General features: G+C 41.4%; 1 protein-coding gene across 4 annotated transcripts in view; it reads right to left on the bottom strand.

Annotated features, from left to right (window-relative positions):
- srcin1a (SRC kinase signaling inhibitor 1a) overlaps positions 1-23965 on the bottom strand; it is an 86586-nt gene that overhangs the window by 15251 nt on the left and 47370 nt on the right. For 2 of the 4 annotated variants that reach the window (XM_089018792.1, XM_089018791.1), the window contains exons 4-17: positions 21478-21504; positions 15514-15709; positions 14716-14727; positions 13208-13503; positions 9592-10400; positions 8943-9044; positions 8589-8716; positions 7277-7297; positions 6615-6775; positions 3819-3994; positions 2212-2342; positions 1952-2099; positions 421-724; positions 71-338 (exon numbers count right to left, since the gene is read on the bottom strand). In XM_089018792.1, coding sequence (XP_088874918.1) covers positions 71-338; positions 421-724; positions 1952-2099; positions 2212-2342; positions 3819-3994; positions 6615-6775; positions 7277-7297; positions 8589-8716; positions 8943-9044; positions 9592-10400; positions 13208-13503; positions 14716-14727; positions 15514-15709; positions 21478-21504 — 2779 coding nt within the window. Of the gene's footprint in view, positions 1-70; positions 339-420; positions 725-1951; positions 2100-2211; positions 2343-3818; positions 3995-6614; positions 6776-7276; positions 7298-8588; positions 8717-8942; positions 9045-9591; positions 10401-13207; positions 13504-14715; positions 14728-15513; positions 15710-21477; positions 21505-23156; positions 23306-23965 lie in introns of those variants that run through there. The other 2 variants (XM_089018793.1, XM_089018790.1) reach the window with 2 other exon arrangements.

The following is a 23965-nucleotide window of genomic DNA, read 5'->3' as shown; positions in this document are numbered from 1 at the left end:
TTGCCTCACATGTGGTTTCATTAAAAAAAAAAATCATTGATCCAAAGAAGGTGCCAATATTTTTGCTCACCAGATCCTAGTCTGGATCCGCTTTCCTTCCTCTGCAGGGACTTGTTATTGACGGCGCGGTGCTCGGGAGTGACCGTTCCGCTTTGGGGCGTCTGGGGCACCTGCGAGGACGTCGTATTGGAGGTAGGTTTGATCTGCTTGGCGGCAAAATCCAAGTCGGGTATGGCCTTCATGAGCTCGGCCTGCGTCTCCTCCAGAAGCCTGTTGATGTCCTGGGCGCTGTACTGGGTCAGGCTAGCTCGCTTTTCCTCCCAGTCCCGCTCGGCAGCCTGGGAGGACGATAGTTGACGTTGATAAAGCCTCTGAACAGGAAACGGGGGGGGATAAGGGAAGAATCCAAAAGATTCCTACCAGGCGAACTTCGACCGACAACGCCTTATCGGCAGCGTTGCGGCGTTCCAGCTCCTCCAAGGCTTTGCCCTTGTGAGGGACGGGCGGATGATTGTCCTTATGCTGTCCTGCTGGGTTCCCATGATGGCGGCGGGCGAGGCTGGTGTGCGGACTCCAGTTGGACAGGCTGTTTCCTCCCCCGAGGTCATTGATGGCGATGGGTGGGCTGGTAGGGAGGTCAAAATCGGGAAACTTTCTCAGATCTTCGTTGTGCTTGGATGATGAGAAGTCCTCATGTTTCTTCCAGACGCCTTCGTTGGCTTGCCTTGCAGGGGTAGTCATAGAAATCGTGATCATCATTATGCGGAACACAAAAAAAGACCCTCAGAAGACCTCCACGAGCTTAGTTGTCAATGGACATGGAATGCTACGAAAACTGCTTTGTTGGCAGATCAACATGAACATTTAATGTGTCACCCAAAATTGTTTCTTGAATTGCCAGTAACGAATATAAAAAGGCTGTGCTTGCAAATTGAAGTAGTATTCAAAAATATTTGGAACACATTTCGCTGCAGTAAAAAAAAAAAAAAAAGAAAATGATAAATGAATAAGCCAATAAATACATGAATAAACAAACAAACAGATACATAAATAAATAAATAACTAAATACATACATAAATAAATACACTCAAGTAAATGAATAAACAAAATAAATAAACAGATAAAGGAATAAACACACAAATAAATAAATAAATAAATAAATACACAAACAAATGAATGTCTAAATAAATGAACAAATAAATAAATAAATAAATAAATAAATAAATCAATAGACATAAATGAACTCAAGTAAATAAACAGACTAAATGAATACAACAAATAAATAAGTGAATAAACATAAATAAATAAATAAATAAATACACAGATCAGTAACTAAATAAATAAACACGAATAAATAAATACACAACTACATAAATAAATAAGAGTAAACAAATAAATAAATGAACAAAAAAATAATCACAAATAAATAAATATAAAAATAAATAAATAAATACCCAGATCAGTAACTACATAAATAAACACAAATAAATAAATACACAACTACATAAATAAATAAAAGAGTAAACAAATAAATAAATGAACACAAAAAAAAAATCACAAATAAATAAATATCTAAATAAATAAAGAAGCAAGTAAATAAACACACACAGATCCATAAATCAATAAATTAACACAAATAAATAAATACACAAATACAGTAAAGTCTCGTTATATCGATATCGGTCATATCGATAGTACTGCTTATTACGATACTATTTCTATGAACGCAAGGAGAAAATTTACATGCTGCAGGATCGGATATATCGATAGTCTGGTTATATCGATATTTTTTCCGACTCCCGAGAATATCGATATAACGAGACTTTACTGTACATAAATAAATAAATGAGTGAATAAATAAATAAATAAATGTGCAAGCAAATAAAAAAGTAAATAATTTAATTCAACAAATGAACAAGAGTTCTGTTTTCTCACGCCCCCGTTGCATACTTGCGCATGGCATTGAGGGTCTCCGTGATGGTCTTGCAGCGTTTCAGCAGGGCGTCCAGCCTATGCGGTTCCTCTTTTAGAAACTTGACGGCCTCCACTTCCACCCGGAGCACCACCCGCATCTTACTTTGAAGGCTGGGGAACTGGTCTGCGGGACCAAGGCAGAGACTTGCGTTAACTTCCGTCTTTGGCGCAGAAGTCCATGAGAGTGATTCGTTTGACAGATGGCGGGTGGGAGATTTCAAAAGCGTCTGACTCACTCTTGAGCTCGGTGAGCGTCTCGCCTAACTTTCGGAGGACGGCCGTTTTCTCCTCCAGTTCCTGCACGCTCACCAGCTTGTGGTTAACGGACGACTCCTTCTGGATGTCCTCCACCGACTTCTCCAGGTCACTGAGGGGGAGAAAATGCGCAAAAGGATGAACGCCAGCTATCGCTCTGCTGCTCTTTTCAATTAATTCGCTCAATCGTCCGACACTTTCGGCAGAGGTTGTTGCGGCAAGCCAAACTGGGGCGGCGTGGGCAGGATTTAATACGTTTGGAAAAGTACTTTGGTGGCTCCTAAGGAACACGGGGGCAAATAAAAATCTTAACTAATATTTGCAATGTCATTCAAAACTGTAGATGCTGCGAGACTTTGTATGGGTTCATCATTTGATTTGATTTGCGAGTGAACAACCGCTAACCGTCACATTTTGGTTTACAACCAACGGGTGGCACTGTCGGGCCCCGCCTATAGCTGCACAGGTGTTGGTTGTTTTAATCAGTGGCAGTTAAAAAGACTCATTCAGTGTCGGGTCATTGTTTTGTTTCACCCTGTCAGGTTTGTTTCATCTTGCCATATTTTTACTCATGGTTTTGTTTGCTACTTTGGACCTTTCTGTTCTGATGACTTTGTTGTTTGAGATTTCGTTCCTGCTGACTTATTTAATACAATTTGTCAAATACACCCTGCTCTTCCCTCTTGCCCCGTTCTTTTTCTTTCAAATGTACAGCAGTCCAAAAAAAAAAAAAAAAATATATATATATATATATATATATATATATATATATATATATATATATATATATATATATATATATATATATATATATACACACACACGAGTAAAATAATAACAAAAATATTAATAAAATTACAATCTTAAAATAATAATAATAACAATAACAATAATAATAATAAATAAAATAAAAAATAAAAGAATAATCTTACAATGTATTTCTCAGTGCCTTTCAAAACTCTCAAGGAAACTTAATAATAATAATAATAATAATAATAAATAATAATAATAAACAAAAAATATAATAATAATTACTACCTGTAATAATATTGCAGCACCATCGATAGGCCAACAGTGGAATTACACTTAAAATGAACATGTAACCAACCACGAACGGCACCATTTTTCAATATATTTGATGTGTAATGTAAAAGACCTGCTATAGCTGCACCAAGATCTTTTTTTGTTCATTCCAATGAACCTTGTGCAATTTTTTTTCCCCACGAGCAGCCAATTTAGATGCAAACGTGATTATATGTTCTGATCTTCATCGCTTCTGGTCTTGGGTAAATTCGGGTACGGTGACTCCATAGAACATTGCGACGCATATCTAATGTGGAGATCTCAAGGTGCCTCACAGCTCGGCTCGTGCAGGAGCTTCAATTAGCTGCTAACACCTCACATCTTAATACAAATCTGAGAACGCTCAGTCGGGCTTAAGAAGGCTTCCGGCTTTATCCGAAAGCTCCAATGCCAACCGCGTGACTCACTCCCTAAGTTGAATTTGCAATTTTTTTTCTCCTAAACCCACAAAAAGTAACTTTTGCTTCTCATTCCTCTGATTATCAGTGAGGGTGTCGGGACTGACTGAAGCTGCTGGATGATGAGCTCCTCCTCATTGAGGTACTTGAGCCTCTCCTCCTCCACCAGGAGGCGCTGCCTTTGCAGGGGGTCCTCTTGTTTGCGGAGGGCGTCGGCCACGCGCACGTTCAGCTCCGTCTCGGTACGCTTCAGCAACGTGCGCATGGAGTCCTGGTTGTCAAGCTGTTGAATAACACATGGATGGCAGGTTAATGAAACACTCCATAGGTGTGAGTGTGAATGTTTGTACGTCAATGAAAAATCACAACACAAAAATCGATTCGCTGGAATATAGATAGAAAATAATGTCAAGGAAGTTATATTATCTTCTTACATACAGACGCTCCCCAACGAACGAGGTACGTTAAGAACGGTCGTTCATGAATTCGTTCGTAAGTTGATTCAGTGTTATGTTTTGTATGGAATGTATGTTTAAGGCTTATATAAGTAAGTGATGTTTTGTAATGAAAAATAAACATTTAATAAAATATATGCTCTATAAAGATATGTACATGTAGAACTGCAGAGAATACTACACGTTACTACAAAAATGTTTACATGTACTGTTGTTCATAACTTGAATGTTCGTAAATAGGGGGAGTGTCTGTATACTCAATCTGATTCCATTCCTTTTGTACTGAAAAAGAAACATTTAATAAAATATATTTTCTATAAAGATATGTACATGTACAACCGCAGAGAATATGACACATGTTACTACAAAAATGTTTGTATGTACAGTTGTTCGTAACTCGAATGTTCGTAAGTAGGGGAGCGTCTGTATACTCAATCTGATGCCATTGCTTTTGTAGTGAAAAACAAATATTTAATAAAATATATGCTCTATAAAGATATGTATGTGTACAACTACAGAAATTACTACATATGTTACTATAAAAATGTTTGTATGTATCATTGTTCATAACTCGAATGTTCATAAGTAGGGAAGCATTTTTTTTTTTTTCCACTGCAAAGCGTGATCACAACTTGTTTTTCTAGTGCCCATGCAAACCCTTATTTGCATACTCCCACAGTGACCAAGGTGGTAAAAAAAGCACAGGGAGTGGCCGATGCGCAGAGCATGAAACTCCTCCTCTGTGTTATGAATGGAAACTTGTTCAGAGCAGGCGTGTGTAATACAACTCTGAGATGAAAGAAAGCACCTGGTAAGGGAAGAGGATGCATTATGGATGAGCCTCATGTTCCAGGAAGTAAAATAACACCGCTTGCATTGCGGATGACCCCCCCCCCCCCCCCCACACACACCTTCCCTATGTATTCCCTGCTACAAACCCCACCAAGGGGGATATGTCAAAACACAAGACGACGTAAACATACTTGATAAAATATTCACTAATATTTATGCTTTGGTTATTTACATAACTGGAGAAGAATCCCCATCTTGCTTCCCGCCTCGGTTGAATAATTTATAAGGCACATGTCAAAAGCAAGGAGCGGGCCTTCAGTGTGGGTGACACATAAGGTGGGGTGGAAACGCATCTGCTGGTAGATACAGTGGACTTCATGAAAATGAAGAGGGGCAATGAGGGGTCACCTGACTATATTTTGCAGTTGGGCTCGATCCCCATGATGAGGTCAACTAGCTTTCTATCTGTGTATTTAAAGGACAATCGACACAATTTTTTTGTTTCCTAACTGACATCAGAAAAACGTTTTATAGCATCTAAAATACCCAAAACATGCAAGCTGATGTTTTTAGTCAAATGAAAAACACCAATAAAAATGACAAAGTACCCAAAACTAGTTTCAGAAGGTCCCGCCCCCTTGTTCGTGATGTCACACCCGGACGTCTTGCTTTGCTCGAGAATCAAAACAATGGCTTCAGATTCGGACAAGATGCTTTCTCGTTACTCATCCAGGTATGAATATGATTCAAAAGTTCTGAAGAGGAAAGCATAAATGTTTGCAATCGATTAAAGAAGTCCTCCCGGATCAATTCGAGCCATCAGGACTCCAATGTAGCGTCCTGGAAAATGCACAAGATGGCGCCCAAGCTCCGTTGGAAATGGGCTGATTTGTCTGCTGGGAATTTGTGTCAACTAGTATGAAATACAGTAAAGTCTCGTTATATCGATATCGGATATATCGGTAGTCCCGGTTATATCGATATTTTTCGGACTCCCTTGAATATCGATATAACGAGACTTTACTGTAGTAGTCTTGGTGCAACACACAACGATTCACCATCGCGTTATTCATGTGTTTTCCTTCTAGTTTCACCATCAACACGAAGTTTTCAGACTAAACAAAGTATCTAAATTGCATTGTGTGTCGCTTTCTCAGTCAGGGGTGTTCCAGACGTGACGTCATGTCAGGCATCGTCATCAACTCGAAAACAAGACTTCCTGAATATTCAGCGTGTGTTTTAAAAGGTAAAATATAGCTATATGCCGTGGAATCGTTGTAAAATACGCTCAGTAGAATTGATTTTACAAATTATGGACACAACTTGTTCGGAGGTGTCGGTTGTCCTTCAATAGTGACATCAGTGTATTAGCTAACTATCTAGCTAGCTAGCTATTAGCTATCGAGCTATCTAGGTGGCTAGCTTTCTACCTAGCTATCTATTAGCTATCTACTAGCTGGCTAGTTAGCTTTCTATCTGTTAACTTCCGGGTTGAGTGAACGCTGGCGCGTGTGGCTGCCGCTGCTCACCCACAGAATAACTTATGTTGTGACTGTAAAGTGACCTTGAGAGTTTTGAAAGGCGCTTAGAAATGAAATGTATTTTTATTATTATTATTATGACCTCGCGAGCCGTCTTGTGAATAATTGACCCTACCTGCGTCTTGCGCAACTGCCCGAGTTGCTTTCGCAGGTCGTTGGCGTTCTGCTGTAGCCCGTGAAGGTGAAGTTGCATCTGCAGGCGGCTGACGTTGTTCAGCGGCGTCGAATTTGACGGTGGTGGCGGCATCAGCGCCAGGGGGGCCGATGGCGTGTGAGCTGCCAATCAGAGCGGTTGATTAATTCGACAAACGACGGTCAGCCTGCGGGGTGCACTATGCTACGTATCGACAAAACAAATACAACACGTACACACGCTAGTGTGCTCAACGTGTGAATGAGCATCCCCCCCCCCCTCCCCGAAACCGCCTAATGGGCCACTGGAGCTATGTGAGCTCATGCTATTAGTAAACCCATTCAGGGGTGCAATTAATTGGCCCGATAGTGACACACAGGGGGGGATAACCATGCTCTAATCTTCAAGACACCGCTATGGGAGTACGGCTAGCTCCCGAAATGCGCACACATAACACATAGACGTCTCCTGACAGTGTCCCGTTAAAGACCAAACAACACTGGGAAAGCCCTTGAAGTACCAAGCAATTATCAGATACAGAAAAACAAAAATGGAGGGATGACGGAAAGGGGGGGGGGACGCACCACTCCGGAGAGGAAGACAGGAAGTGAGAGAGGGCAAAGGAGTAATGAAATGGCAACTACCTTTCTTCTTTTGCCGTCCTGCTGGAATATAGAAAAATCCAGTTACTCAGATCACAGTAAGAGGGAATTTTGTAAATGCTTGAGTACATGTCGGGAATTAAAAGAGCTCTCAGCTGACTGATCAGATAGTGGTGGCAAAATCGTTTGGGAGAGCAAATCCTCACCCGGTCTTTTTATCTTTTTTTTTTTACACTCGCAATATTATACGAACGGGAACGACGAGAAAATTGTACACTCTCAGTACAACTATGGAATGGGCAACACAAAGATCGAGACACATCCGTGGAGCCAGATGTGGAAGGTCCGCCTTTTCCAAAATAAATGAACCTGCTCTATATGTTCGTTCATTTATTTATTTACCTACCTATGCAGGTATCTATCCTTTTATTTATTTATTTTATTTATTTGTTTGTTTATTCGGTTATTTATGTATGTATGTATTTATTTATGGTAATTTATTTATTTATTTACGTATTTTTTGGTTTTTGTTTATGTATGTGTTTATGTATTCATTTGGGTGCCAATGTATTTATTTAATTAGCTATTTATTTTGCATTTATTTGGTAATTTAAGTATGTATGTATTTATTTATTTGTTTGTTTATTTATGTATTTATTTGTTTGTTTATTTATGTATGTATTTGTTTATTTATGTATGTATGTATGTATGTATGTATGTATGTATGCGTGTGTATGTATGTATGTGTGTGTGTATGTATGTGTGTGTGTATGTGTGTATGTGTGTATGTATGTGTGTGTGTGTGTGTGTGTGTGTGTGTGTGTGTGTGTGTGTGCGTGCGTGCGTGCATGCATGCATGCATGCATGCATGCATGCATGCATGCATGCATGCATGTATGTATGTATGTATGTATGTATGTATGTATGTATGTATGTATGTATGTATGTAAGTATGTATGTATGTATTTACTTATTTATTTTTAATCACTGTCCCTTGGTCAAATAAAACATTTTTTTACTCGCTGTGCAATCTCGGTTTTATTCCTAGAAATTATTTGCAACATAATTACAATACAATCCAAAAATGGAGGACAATGATTTGCTGTGGCGATCCCTTGGAGGGAAAAGCCGAAAGGAAAAGAAGAAGACAACACATGTTGATTTATATAGCGCTTTAACAACAGCTGAAGCACAGTCAAGTTTTGTCATTCTTGACTGTGGCGACACTTGGAAGAAGCCCTGCCAACTTCAACTAGTTTTCCATTTCCGGTCGTAATTTGTCAACTACAGAAAAGCCATAAAACAAAACTTATTGATGTCTGACTTCTCAGACCCCAAATTGTCGAGTACTCACTTCCGGTGGCAGAGCCGTCGCTGTTGGTGTCAGTCTTGTCGCTGGAAGAGAAAGGTAATGTCCGTGAGAAGTCGTTTCCCTGGTCCGGAGGGCAGCCCGCCATCATGCAGAGGCGCAGCAAGCCGCATCTGAGGGATCAACGGCCACATGGCAAGCCCATTACAGTGCTAACTCTAAAACCAAGACTGGACAGTATCAACGAGGCTTTTGCGTTGCCTGCGTTGTGTCCATGTCCATGTTGCCATCTACTCTCTTCTGTTAGAGCCTTATCTGGACATTTTTTTTGGCGCACGCCTGTCAATGTGGTGTCTAACTGTAAACATTAAGGAGCAAATGCAGCCTGGAACGTCTTACGTGCTGTCACTGTCGGGCGCTCTGGTAAGGACACTCTGAACAAGGCCGGTCAGACTGGCGATCTGCTTCTCCATGGCCTCCATGCGCTCTAGACGATGATCCCTGTCACAAAACGTATACATCACAATATTCTGTTCAATTATTTGGAATATACAGTAAAGTCTCGTTATATCGATATCGGTTATATCGATAGTATTGCTTATTACGATACTATTTCTATGAACGCAAGGGGAAAATTTACATGCCGCAGATCGGATATATCGATAGTCCGGTTATATCGATATTGTGGCGGGCCACATTTGGCCCTTAGCCTAGACTTGGACACCTGTAGCATACGCCTTTGTTTTTACAATCCAAAAATGAAACAAATCCAATCGAATCAAAAATGTATATAATTGGCCGCAAATGGCCCCACAGGCCAAAGTTTTGACACCTCAACCTCGGGCCGAACAAAATGATGTGGTAGGCCACATTTGGCCTGCGGGTCTTTACTTTGACAACTGTATGTCGTACACCCTTTTTTTTTTACAATTCAAAATAAAACAAATCGAACCGAATCAAAAATGTATAGAATTGGCGGCACATGGCCCCCCTGGCCAACGTTTTGACACCTCAGCCTATAGAAGGCATTACATCTGCTCCAACTGACCTGCTCACATCAGCATCTGGTCCGGACAGCGTTGACCCAAAGCCTGGCGTGGCCCTGCCTCCCTCCCCGGGACCAGCTGTGAGACAAAGAGGCTCGGAGCCAGAACCGGGTCTGGATTTGGGACTATCCATGAACACGGAGGACGTCGAATCCTTCCGAAAGTTTTGCCTGGCGGGCGAAGCCCTGTTGGGCGAGCCGGAGTACGAGTCTCTGTCCCGCAAGTGCATATCGGGGATCTTCTGCGGCGACGACGGCGGCATGCGAAAGCCCATGCCCAGTGTGGCCGAATACGTGTCGGAGTATAAGGACCCGCCGGGTTTGTAGAGTGAATCGTCAAGCTCCCCCTGCAGGGCAGCGGCGGAATACGTGCTGAGGGAGCGCACGGACCCGCGGCGGTACAAGCCCGAGGACACGGGGAAACCAAAAGGGTCTCCGATGGTCGCCAGGGATTGCGTGGAGGCGATGCTGAGACGGCCCTCGTGCATCAAGCTGTAGGGGTCCGCGTATAACGACTCGTTCTTCATCAGAGCCAAATTCTTCGCCGAGACCTCCTCGTCCGGCTTGACGTCTCGCCGCTCCAGGATGGCGCTGGGCGAGGGCGACAGGGCTGAGTTGGCCACGTGGGCGGCCGCCACTGCGCCGTGGTGGGGGTGGCGGGCCTGCTCGTGGGGCCCGGCGAATGAAGGTGGGCGGCCGCTGCTGTAAGAGAGGCGCGAGCGGGACGGCGAGCTCGAAGAACCTGATGACGAGGGGAGCGTGTTGAGGCGGCGAGTCGGGGAAGAGTCACGGGATGAGTACACCATCTCCCTCTGAAAGCAGGAAGCAAACAGAGTCACTACAAAGACGCGACGGCCTGTAAACCACCAAGGTCAAAGACTCTTTCTGTCCATTTGAAGCTGCTTTTTGCGGAGCGTCATAAAGTTGCACGCGGCTCCCTTTATGGCCATCAAAAGACAAACAATCATTTATTATTGCATTTAATCTTGAACTCATTGCGCCTTTCCGGCAACGGTGCACACCGTGTTATCAACAGAAGCTATGATCCCTGGCCTGAAATAATATTGCATTTTTGTTGTTGTTGTTTTTGTGTTTTCTTTTGTCACTTTGTGTTGTTGTGGGTCACGTGGAACAGATACGGATTGTTTTCAGCATTTTTGGCCTCGACACTGCTGAGCGGTTGCGCCTTTTCGGCAGCACAAATATGCCAGCACCGTTTTTGATTTGGAGGAATGTCGGTGCCATTTGACTGTCATTACTGGACAGCTCTGAGGCGATTGTGCCTTTTTTTTGCACCTGTAATTGGCAAAATATTCAGTCCCGCTTTGTTCGGCGGAAAGGTCGGTGCTGTTGGATAGTATGCGGCTTGGAAATGAAGCGGATTTACAGTATGTGGGACAGGAGATGTGAGACAATCTCTTTTCGTCAATGGATACTACAGATTCATGTTTGCTTTCAACATTTATCTAGTAGCAGACGTGCACGTTTCACCATGACGTCCCTGATCCACTGGTGAAAAGGATGCTTTGATCCTCTCCTTTATCATCTACAACTGCTTCATAGAACAAAGAGGGTGCAGAAAAGTGCTTAAGATTTGTGTATTTTTTTGGTTTGACTTGAAGATGGCGCCGCAAGGGTGGCTGCCTTTACAGCAGCTCTTGTATTTTATCTTTCTACTTCTTTCTTTCCTTTCATCTTCCTTTCATAACTTTACTGCGAGACTGATAAAGGCTTATCCAATACATTACAAACATACATATACAGGTAATACTTAGAAAATTAGAATATTGTGAAAAAGTTCATTCATTTAAGTAATTCAACTTAAAAGGTGACAAGAATATATTATTTAGACTCATCAAATTGATTGCAAGATATTCCAAGCTTTTGTTAGAATTTTGATTATTATGGCTTACAGCTTACTGTATAAAAACGCAAATTCAGACTCTCAAAACATTAGAATATCCCATGAAATAACAGAAAAATGAGTTTAAATAAATGAAATGTCAGCCATCAGAAAAGTATAATCCTTTTGTGTACAAATTTTTTGAGACTCATTTTGCGGTTTTCATAAGCTGAAAGCCATAATGTCCATGTTAAGCACTTTGTTGCAGCTTCAGCTGTTGTTAAAGCGCTATATAAATCAATATGTATTGAATTGTATTGTATAATAATCAAAATGCTAACAAATAAAAGCTTCAAATATCTTGCTATGCATTTTATGAGTTTAAATACCATATTTTCCGGTGTATAAGGCGCACCGGAGTATAAGGCACAGCCCCAGTGTATGGTGTATTTTAAAACTTTTTCCATATACAGTATAAGGCGCACCAGACTATAAGGCGCATCCTCAGTGTATGGTGTATTTTCAAACCTTTTCCATATATAAGGTGCACTGGAGTATAAGGCACACCTTCAATGAATGAAATACTGTATATGAATATATACATGTTTTCTAAATATAAGCCACACCATCATGATCAGGCGCTACAGACTCAATATTACTTGACACGTAAGGCGCAACTGCGTATAAGGCGCAGGGCCATCTTTTGAAGAAAATCAAGGCTTTTGGGTGCGCCTTATACACCGGAAAATACGGTAGTATATTCATTTGGCCTTTTCAGTTGAATTACTTAAATGAATGAACTTTTTCACAATATTCTAATTTTCTGAGTATTACCTCTAAACTATTACATATGTAAACTGAAGGCACACAATAGTATGTACCTTATCTTCATTGTCACCCTTCTACTTGCATTGTTCATGGCAAGTAACAGCCAAGCGTTGAATAATTAAAAACAAAAATGTGTCTCCCTCAGGCCTCTTTCGATCGTCGCTGACGAGGAAATGTAAAACAATGAAAACATTTGTTTTAATGCGGCGACATTGTCATCAACAGATGGTCTACTCAAGATAGGAAAGACATTTTCCGGGAGGAATACCTGTTGAAAAACAACAACGCGCTAAAAATGCTCATTAGTTCTGCTTTAAAAAGCCGCAAATGTTCTGCTTGAAATGAAAAATTGAGTCTGTGTAAGCTCTCAGTCGTACAGGAGTGGTCCATCGATGAGATGGGCCTAGTGGGCCTCACTCGGCAGTACATATGCACCTAAAAGCTAGCAACCACTCATTTGATGACAATGAGGTTAAAATCTTAGTGAAAGAAATTAGATGGTTTGAAAGGGGAGTGAAAGAAGCTATTTTCATAAAATAGCAAAACTCTTCACTAAATCGCCATGGTGGGGTTAGGTTCAATTGACTAACCCTAATCGACTTCTTAGGCAACATAGGCTTAGTTATGCTGATGATGTGATACCAGACCAAATGGGGCAATCAGGCCAGTCGTAGACCCCATAGGCGGGACAATAGAAGTAATCAGTGTAGCCGCAGGGACTAGTCCTCTGCTAGTAGAGTAGTAGTAGTAGAGTAGAGTCTGGTACCGCCACGTCTGGACAGTAGGGATATATATATAGAGCCAAAACTACCAGCAAAAAAATCTAGTTCGCTGACGAAGCATCTTGGATAAGAAGCGAAACGTCCGACACCTTCAAAGAAGTACAGATAGATAACGGCTGAAGAAACCTTCTCATCGATAGTGTAAATGAGCATCGCAATCGCTCACCCGCAGGTCCCCGTTGGCCAGGTGGACGGCGGCCGGGTAGGAGGCGTAAACGGGTTCCTTGCGGTAAATCTTGATGACGCTTCGGTCTTGGATGTCGCGCACGTCTTCCAATTCGTAGAAGACGTTACGCGCTTCGTCCTTGATCAGCACGGCCGTGTTGGGCGATTTGAGCATGCCCGCCGTTAGCTTCTGCGGGAACATGTGCACGATGAGGGCGTGGAGCGTATCCAGGCTGCTCAATTCGTGGGTGATGTGAACGCGGCGCGTCTCGTCGCCGTATTGCAGGAAGAGCACGCCTGGAAAAAAACAAAAACAAAATATTGTATGTAAACGATAAATCCTTTTGAGCTCTACTATGATAACACGGCATTGTGATTTTCTCTGAATATTGGAGAAGTGATCATTTGATGATGGTATGCAACATTGTATTTACCAGTGGCGGACTGTCAAGGCCTGCAAAGCCTTCTCTGCTTTAACTCATTCGCTGCCATTCCCGAATTTATTCGGTAATTGAAAAGTGTGACGTGGAGCGCCATTGCCGATTTTGGTTGGGTTTTGGTTTTAATAATAATACATTTCATTTATAAACGCCTTTCAAAACTCTCAAGGTCACTTTACAGTCACAGGATCAGTTTTTCTGTGGGTGAGCAGCGGCAGCCACTCAACCCGAAACAACTCAAGTAGATCGAAAGCTAGCTCGCTAGCTAACAGATAGCTAATAGATAGCTAGCTGGCTAGATAGCTAATATGTTTCCTGACTCAAATAGCTAGCTTGCTACCTCGATAGATAATAGATGGCCAGCTAGATAGCGATATAGCTAATAGATAGCTAACCAGCTAGATAGCAAATATGTTTCCTGACTTGACTTGAAGATTGTATCGGTAAGTTAACTTTATGAATTGAACTTTTTAATTTCCTTTTCCAAATTATTGTTTATTCTGCACTGTAATTTTACTCACATTTACGTATAAGACTTACATACCAAAAATAGAAGAACCAGATTGCATTTTCTCGGGAGGGCTTCCGATAAAGTGCTGGTCAGACCTCGAGCAATGTTTTTTTTCTTCCACGAGGGGCCAGCATTTTCCCTTTGTCCATGTTAGTGCTTTGTTACAGCTTCAGTTGTTAAAGCGCGATATAAACCAATATATATGTATTGTATTTTGTACGCTGCCCCCATTTCAAGCTCAGATAACTCCAGAACCATATAACTTAGGAATTAACTTTTTTTCTGATGAAAGAAGAGAGTCAAAGGTACGCTACATTAAATGTTTATGTCATCCTAAAACTCAATATTCTGTGGGTCCTGCAATTTGAGTAAAAACGACAAAAACCCTGGCACGGAAGTGGACACATTTTTGCACATCGTCTGGCAGTGAATGAGTTAATAACGAGATGACACTTTGGCGTGACATTGGTGGGGGAAAAAAAAAAAAATCAAAAATAATGCGCACACTCGCTCAATTTCATCTGATATCTCTTGTTTGTGTTTTGACGCCTGACTAACCTGCATATTCATCTTGGTAGAGTGCGGTCCAAACACACAAAGAACAAACAAAGCAAAGAAAGAACCAGGCGTTAAAAGTCAGACATGTTGTGGAGTTGGAGAAAAGACAGATGTGTGCATGCAAATCCTGTCAACGTATGTGTAAGCTCTCAGTCATACAGGAGTGGTCCATCGATGAAAAGGTTTCTTCAGCCGTCATCTGTACTTCTTTGAAGGTGTCGGACATTTCGCTTCTTATCTGAGAAGCTTCGTCAGCAAACTAAATTTGCGCTGGTAGCCTATCAAAGCAGCGGTTTGGCACCACCACCTTTGTCCATTAGGGATATATATAGGACCAGAGCCACCGGCACAAATTTAGTTAGCTGACGAAGCTTTTCGTATGAGGAGCGAAACGTCCGACACCTTCAAAGAAGTACAGATGACGGCTGAAGAAACCTTTTCATCAAAAAAATCCGACATAATTTGGGGATGGATAAGGGCTTTCCATTGGCACAACACATTCAGTGGATTGTCAAATTAATAAAGATATAAACCAACATGAAATTATGTTACGAATACCATCATAAAATAGTAATTTCATGCAAAGAAAAGAAAAACAACTGAGGTAAAATACACAAATAACTCACAACAGAACAAAAATAGATACAATTCTTCCAATTGAAAATTATTGACAGCAAATATCTGTAAAAAAATGACATTTGGGACTGGACTGAATGACATCATCCCAATGGAGATTTACATGGACCATGAAAGGAGGCAGTATGTACACACGTGTGAGCGTGCATGCTACATGCTAACCTGGAGACCGTAGCTTATTCTGGCTGGCGGAGCGCGACAACGGCAAGCTTTGGCGGAAGCGGTTCATCCTATTGAAGCCGACGGGCATGTCAGCCTCCGACATGGTTTCCAGGGATTCGGCGGAGGCGAAGGAGAGCTTGGCGGCTTGGTCGGCGAGCCCCGACTGGGTGGACTGGGAATGGCGAGGGCTGCGACTCTGGAAGTGGGCAGAGAGCACAATGACCAGGGTGATGGAGGATGATGGTGTAAAAAGAACATGAGTGACGACCAAAACGTGGAGTGTGGGTTTTTTGGGCTTGACGCTTATAGGCACTGCGGTAAAGGATGTGTTTGAGATTTAAGTTGTGTCATGTTTGCCTGACTTTTGCACACCTCCCCTGGTGCGCTTATTCAAACTCCGGGCCTCATGAGCTGCTGTAAACTTTAAAAGAGTACTTTTTTTTTCTTTTGAAAGCCCCTGCAAATCTGGCGCTGGCGCACTCTAGAATCCGGGCAGCAGGGCTCAAGCCCAACAGAGCGGCTGGCTGATCCTCTGGATCAGAGGGTGCTGTAATGAGCTCCCACAATGCTCTCTTGCTCTCTGCTGCTTGTTTGGAGGAAGGACTATAATATTTTTATCTGCACACACACACACACACACACACACACACACACACACACACACACACACACACACACACATATATATATACAGTGATACCTCGGCTTACGAACGCTTTAACTAACGAACCTTTCGCCTTACGACCGTTAAATTCGCGAGATGGTTTGAGAACTTTAAGCGTCATACAGGGATTCATAGTGGAATTCATCATGGTGAGGCAGCCAGTTCTAACGATACAGCTTCCGAAGCTTACAAGGAATCATTCCTCAAGATGGTGGAAGAAGAAGGCTACGTTCCTCATCAAGTGTTTAATGCTGATGAAACCAGCCACTACATTCCATCAAGCCATCAAGGACCATCACAAAGGGAAATAAAACGACTTTATTATACAGTACAGTTTATTTCTTTAGTGAAAATACCATGCACATTTATTATACAAAAAATAAGGTATATTGTGTATCGTTTGAAGGGTTATTTAGTTGAAAATTGTGTTTTATGGGGACATGGGAACGGATTATTCTCATTTTAATGGTTTCCTATGGGAAATTAATGTTTGGAATAAACACCTTTCACACACTTTCTGGGAACCAACTAAGTTTGTAAGCCAAGTAGTTTTGTAAGCCAAGTAGTAGTTTTTTCAACACCCTTGCTAACAATGTTATTTAAAAAAATCCGACTCATAAACCAAACCCTGATACGGTGTTTATACAGACTCTACAGTGTTTAAAAAGACATTTTTTTTAAAACAGATTTTTTTCTTGTTTATTTCACCCAAAGCGAAAATAGCTCAAAGTCGCAATCTTGGCCTACTCTGAACCATCGGCAATGTTTAACATCACAGCAAGTTAGCGACATTACTCATTATTTTTACCCTACAGCGCCTTCTCACTTGGTCCTTCTTTCTGTCTATATTTTGATGTGCCGGCCTTCTGTCGGTGTACATGCATAATTTAGTCCCACACGAAGACATGATACAGTCGTGTGATAAGCGGGGCGTTTGGTTAGCATGTTAAGAAACATGTACGGAGCAATCAAACATGCTGTGCTTTCTTTCTTCGCAGGCGCAAATAATTGTCGAGTGTGGGCTGCAGCTTGACGCAATCCGTAATTTAATAAGGAAAGCAGCGAGGTTTACGGTTCTTGGAAGCACCCGTGTAATCGAAGTGCTTATCTGACCTCAAAGTCTGCACAAAGCAGTCTTTTTCTTTTCGACTGCTATCGAAAGTCAAAGCACAACAACTCAAAGGGCCTTAAAGATGTCAGAGCCTTATCTGGACATTTTTTTGTCGAGTGGAATTCAACCATTGACTGCCACGATTAATATATTCATCACTTATTTTCAATACGGCGGTGTGGAAGAGCCTTACAACTACGTTGTGAGTGAAATTCAAGGTTGTGAACCATTGTAATGGCTAAGAGAGCTCCTTAGATGGATTTGGATGGCAATCCGACATTTTTCGACACTTCGCACTTAAACAGCGTACATTTGGTCGAAAACTGTGGTGTCAAACTCATTTTTGGATTCCTCTCGAGGGCTGTTCTGGATTTAGTTCATTCCTAAATTATATAGGTCTGGAGTTATATGAGCTTGAAATGAGGGCAGCTTCCAAAAATACAATGCGATACATACGCTTTAACAACAGCTGAAGCTGGAACAAAGAACTAAGATGGAAAAAAGGGAAATGCTGCCCCCTTGTGGAAAAGAAAAAAAAACATTGCCAGAGGCCATGGACAGCGCTTTATCGGCACCCAAGCATTAAAAAACAAAAACCTGAACAAATTCGGGAATGGCGCTCTACGTCATATTTTCGATTCCCGAATAAATTTGTGAAGGCGTTAATTAATAAGTAGTTTTTAAATCTGAAATCAAGAAGAAAATCAAGCATCATGAAATTTCACTAGTTTGATTTGCTTTCGTGGACCGATAAATGATGTAGTGGGCCAAATTTGGCCCGTGGGCCTTGACTTTGACACCTGTGGTCTAAATAATAATACAAAATAATTTTATTTCAAAGCGCCTTTCAAAACTCTCAAGGACACTTTACAGTCAAGGGCTAAGTACTTTTTTTTGTGCGGGTGAGCAGCGGGAGCCATTCGCACCAGCGTTCACTGTACCCGGAAGTAACACAGCAGCAAAGTTATGAAAGGAAAGAAAGAAGTAGAAAAACACAATAAAGGAGCTGTTGGAAAGGCAGCCATTCTCACTTCACCCTCTTGAAGTAGAAAAAAAACGTAAATAATAAATAATATGACAACACAGTAGAAAAGGTGTGAATAGTGGATGGCGTGTGTAAAAAAAAAAAAAACTACTAGCACTGGGTTTTCTGTGGGTACTCTGGCCAACATCCCCAAAAGCTATTTGCTATCTAGCTCCCTTGCTATCTCGCTAGCTATCTATTAGGTATATAGCTATCTAGATGGCTGGCTACCTATATAGCTAGCTAACTATTAGCTATCTATTGGCTAGCTATGTAGCTTTCTATCTATTTGGGTTACATTCACGTTCCGTTTAGCGACTACTCAAAATCATCCGCAAGTGTGAATGAGACATTCTCCAGGAGCCACTGGAGTCGATATCTGTCAACGGTGTGAATGTCAAACAGTTCTCGACGGAGGCAAACGAAAGGCAGAGGCGCTGATGTTTGAAAATGACAATTCATCACATCTTGACCGCTTATGTCTGCATTATTCCCTCCAGTTTACACTTGCAAGAATATCTTCTTCTTTGTAGCTCATTTCTCATCTCTTGGCACTGCGCCTGTGTAACATTTGCACTCTTCTCTACACATAAATTGACTGAGCGAGCTATTCGGCCACCTTCGTGATGACTCTCGTGCCAATCTTATGGCTGGACACGCAACACCCCGAGCCACTTCCCCACCCCCTTCCTTCCCCACTTTGACAAGACAACTGAGGCTTTCGAATAGCAGCGGCTATCCTTGCACGGAGCAAATTGCTTAGCCGGGGAATAAACATCGAGAGGAAAAATGGTGCCCTGCAGAAAAATGTTGGCCAAATATAAAATAGTCTTTTTATTATCTTTTAACTGTCAACCATATAAAGTATAATTGTATAATTTTAAGAGAATGGCAATAGACATTTGTGAAGTTCATTTTCCTGTTTTAGTCGAAATCATCACCTCTTTAAAAGGTAAAAAAGACTTCCAAGGAATTTCCCTTGACATATGCGCCTACCAATGTCCCATCTGGATCAGTTAGCAACCTGAACAGATGTTGGTTGTCTTAATCAGTGGCAGTTAAAAGGACTCCCGGGATGACCATTCAGGGTCGGGTCATTGTTTTTTCACCCTGTCAGGTTTGTTTCAACTTGTCATGTTTTATTCCTGGTTTTGTTTGCTACTTTGGACTTTTCTGTTCTGATGACTTTGTTGTTTGAGATTTTGTTCCTGCTGACTTCATTTAATACAATTTGTCAAATATAGCCTGTTCATCCCTCCTACCTGCATTTTTTTGGGTATACCACGATCACCACCTTGCAAATTGTGACAGTTTGTTTCTAGGCTGTTTATTCTATGAGAATCTCATAGTGTTCCATTAACCTGCCCCGCAAGTTTTTGGGAATCTGGAAGGAAATGGAAGTACCTGGAGAAAACCCACACATACAATTTGCTAACAAAGAAAGGCTCCCACGGTTAAAGATATTACCATATCTTCCGGTGTATAAGGTGCAACCCCAAGAAATTGTGTATTTTCAAACGTTTTTCATAGATAAGACGCACCGGAGTACAAGGTGCATCTTCAATTAATGAAAATGTTTTTCTAAATATAATAGATTCTAAGCACTTGATGCAAAAAGTTATCAACCTTAACAACTTTGATAGTTCAAAGGCAGTGTAGACTGCAAGGTTAAAATATCACATCAATCAGGCTCCACAAACAACCCGCACAAGCCATCTGTACACTTGATGCAAAAAGCTATCAACCCAGCTAAACAGAACACAATTGATGAGGAACTAGGTAAAATTAGCGCAAAGAAAGCACCTACCAGGGATCATTCCTCAAGATGGTGAAAGAAGAAGGCTATATTCCTCATCAAGTGTTTAATGCTGATGAAACCGGACACATCAAGCCATCAACGACCATCACAAAGGTAAATAAAACGACTTTATTATACAGTACAGTGTATTTATTTAATTATAATACCATAGCACATTTATTATACATAAAATAAGGTATGTTTTGTGTCGTTTTAAGACTTTATGTCGTTTTAAGAAATTGTGTTTTATGGGGACCTGGGAACAGATTATTCTCGTTTTATTGGTTTTGTATGGGAAATTAATTTTTGGGATACACACTTTTCGCCTTACACACTCTGTTTGGAAACCAATTAAGTTTGTAAGCCAAGGTATACCTGTATTTTCAAACTTTTTCCACATATAAGGCGCACCGGCGTACAAAGCGCAAGGTCATCTTTTGAAATAAAGGCTTTTGGGTGTGTTTTATACACCAGAAAATACGGTAATATGGCTACTTTGGCACCGAAACATGTTAACAGTTTCAAATGGTCTATTGTTGCTGTTGAAAATAAAGCCAAATTGACAAGCTCATCCTAAGCATAAGCAAAAGGCTATCACGAAGCTTCCGCACGCCACTCTAATTCCCATCAATCACATTTGGGAGTAAAATACCGAGAGTGATAAATTGCCACGCATCTCACTACGGGTCAAGGAACTCGGCTATTGATATTTGCTGACATTTCCACCCTGTCGCGCTGATAGCCGAGCCGGAATGGAAAGAGACTGGGGGGGGGGATACGCAGAAGATAAGCTCTGGGGCTCTGTTTTTTTTTTTTTTTTTTTTACATTTAATCCCTCATGCTCTCACACATCAATAGACGCATTGTTTAGCACGAGTTCCTCCCTGCCAACTTCCGCGAGAGACAACGGCCCACCGGGGGTGGGGGAATACTTGATTGTTGGAGCAGGTGATCAATACATCTTAATAGCGGGTATTTCTTGGTTTTTAAAAAGTGAAATGTGGTGATATGGTAGCGTAAATCCTCCAAATCAAAATCCTGATACGACCATCTCCTATAAGCACGCACGAACACACACGTATAAAACGTGCATGCATGAAGAACCTTGGGGCCATGAGCAGACAGCTAAAGTGGAGGTCACACGGTATTCTTTACAGTCCATCACGCTCAAAGGCCACCTCAAGTGACAGCATTTATGTCGTGATCTGCAAACGGATGACCGAAGACCTCAATATAATCTTGAGAACTGGATTAGCGGTGTAAACAAAAATCGGAAAAATCAATTTTGTGATGTGAGTGCATCAAATGCAGACCAATACAAAACCAGTCACAAACAACTGCACAGTTGACATTTTTGCACCACTGACCTTAAAGCTCCAGTAGTTGGGTTGTTGCTGCAGCGTTTCCCGTAGCACAGAAGAAAAAAAAAGACAAAGACAATTTTAGTAAGCGAAACTAAATAAAACAAAGTTCAATTCCGATCTAAAGGAGCGTCCCACAGAGCGCCCATGCGTATGTGGAACTGTCGTGGCTTGGAACTGAAGCGGATTTATGTGGGACAGGAGATGTGAGACAATCCCTTTTCTTTATATATATATATATATATATACAGTAAAGTCTCGTTATATCGATATTCAAGGGAGTCCGAAAAAATATCGATATAACCGGGACTATCGATATATCCGATATCGATATAACAAGACTTTACTGTATATATATATATATATATATATATATATATATATATATATATATATATATATATATATATATATATATATATAATTTTAATGTCTAAGCGCCTTTCAAAACTCTCAAGGACACTACAGTCATGAGATAAGACTTTTTTTTCTGCGGGTGAGCAGCGGCAGCCATTTGCGTTAGCATTGACTCAACACGGAAGTAACACAAACTCACGCCACTAATGTGAGTGTGTATATAAACAGACAATACAATACTGCAATACAATACATCCTAATGTATATAGTGTTTTCTTTGTGTTGTCATGTTATTTGCTATTTAGTTTTTTTTGTTCTTTTGACTTCAAGACGGCGCCGCGAGAGTGGCTGCCTTTCCAGCAGCTCCTGTGTTTTGCTTTTCTACTTTCATTTCTTTCATAACTTTGCTGCTGTGAAATGTGAATTTCTCCACTGCGAGACTAATAAAGGCAAATCCAAATCCAACAGCTACAACTGTAACAAAGTGCTTCACACTCTCCAGCAGCTTCTGTATTTTGTTTTCTACTTTCATTCCTTTCATAACTTTGCTGCTGTGAAATGTAAATTTCTCCACTGCGAGACGAATCAAGGCAAATCCAATCCAATCCAATAATAGTCAACACAAATCAAAATAATAAACAACAGGAACATAAAAACATGGAGAGTTGTGCAATCTTAACGACTTTCCCCATGTACTCTATGATGTTAGAGTACAAGACAATCACAATGAAATACAATTTTCAACCGTTCTATCGTCCTTGTCACCAAATCTAAGGACAAACGAAAAGGACGAGCGTCAGTTCGGGAAAAAAAAAAAAAAAAATGATGCTAACCCTGAAGCTCGTCATGAATATTAACTTCATTGACTCGATTTTGCCACGCAGCTCCAGCAAGTCAATTCGGACTCTCCTCTCCTTCATTTTATTATTATTATTATTTTTTGTTTTTTAGCAGCAATTACCCAGCGCAGCCTTCTGGGCTCATAATTTCCCTCGTAAAAAGAAGAATATTCTGAAATGTGCTTGTATATTTTTCCGCACATCAGGAGCAGAGTTAGAGGAGCGCTGCATTACCTGACCAGCATGTAAAGCGGGCTTGCGCTCACGACTACCCTTCCTCCACATGCATGTCGTCATCCCCTCAGCACCCCACCAGTGTTCACATCACACTCATTTGTAGTTACAAACACAATCACACACACACTGCATAATCTATCACTTGCAAAATAACAAACATTGATGCAAGGCGGAAGCTATCGCCACAACAAGCAAAACATACAACAGGTAGAGAACATCCACGCATGAAGACAAACCGAAGGCAACCCTCACCTGCACCGGTCCGCACCTTCCATTTATCTTCGCCTGTTTGCCAAACGCGGCGAGGCGTCCGCGTCCTCCTTCATCTCGTATTATTTAATTCATTACATCAGCTGATCGGAAGTCGTTTTTTTTTCGCAGGTGGCTGTCTGGCTGGCGCCGCTGCGGGCTAATTGAGCATCGGCAAACGGAGGCAGGAGGCTTGCAGCGTTGTACTCGCTACAGCTCCTCCCTCCCTCCCTCCTTCCTCCCTGACGCTTTTTTCCGCGTCCTCGGTAACCCCCCCCCCCCCTCCTCACGGACCCCGTGAAAAGACCGCTGCACTCAAAGAAGCGACGTCACCTCCAAATTCGTCGTTGCGAGCACTTAGTTTAATCTGTCATTCGCATTTGCTTGCGCGAGATGACCTTTGCGATGCGATCGTCCCGGCATTTGTGGGAGGGGTTGCCATGGTAACATGAGACTCCACCTGAATCTCCCTCTCTCGGTTCTTTTTTTTTAAATATATTTTGAATACTCAAATACAAAACTCATTTGCGTGCGTGGGCAACCAGCTGTAAAACTAGAGTACAGTGATACCTTGGCTTATGAACTTAATTGGTTCCCAGACAGTGTGTAAGGCGAAAAGTGTGGATGCCAAAAAATCATTTCCCATAGGAAACTATTAAAATGAGATTAATCCGTTCCCAGGTACCCATAAAACATAATTTTCTACTTTCTAATTTTCTAAGCCTTAAAACTACACAAAATAAAAATTTCTCCACTGTGAGACTAATAAAGGCATATACAATCCAATCCAATCCAATATATCTTATTTTATG

The sequence above is a fragment of the Hippocampus bargibanti genome, linkage group LG17, assembly GCF_051943395.1.
Source record: "Hippocampus bargibanti isolate YZ-2025 linkage group LG17, ASM5194339v1, whole genome shotgun sequence".
Taxonomy (NCBI): Eukaryota; Metazoa; Chordata; class Actinopteri; order Syngnathiformes; family Syngnathidae; genus Hippocampus; species Hippocampus bargibanti.
This window is presented reverse-complemented; position numbering and strand designations above follow the sequence as displayed.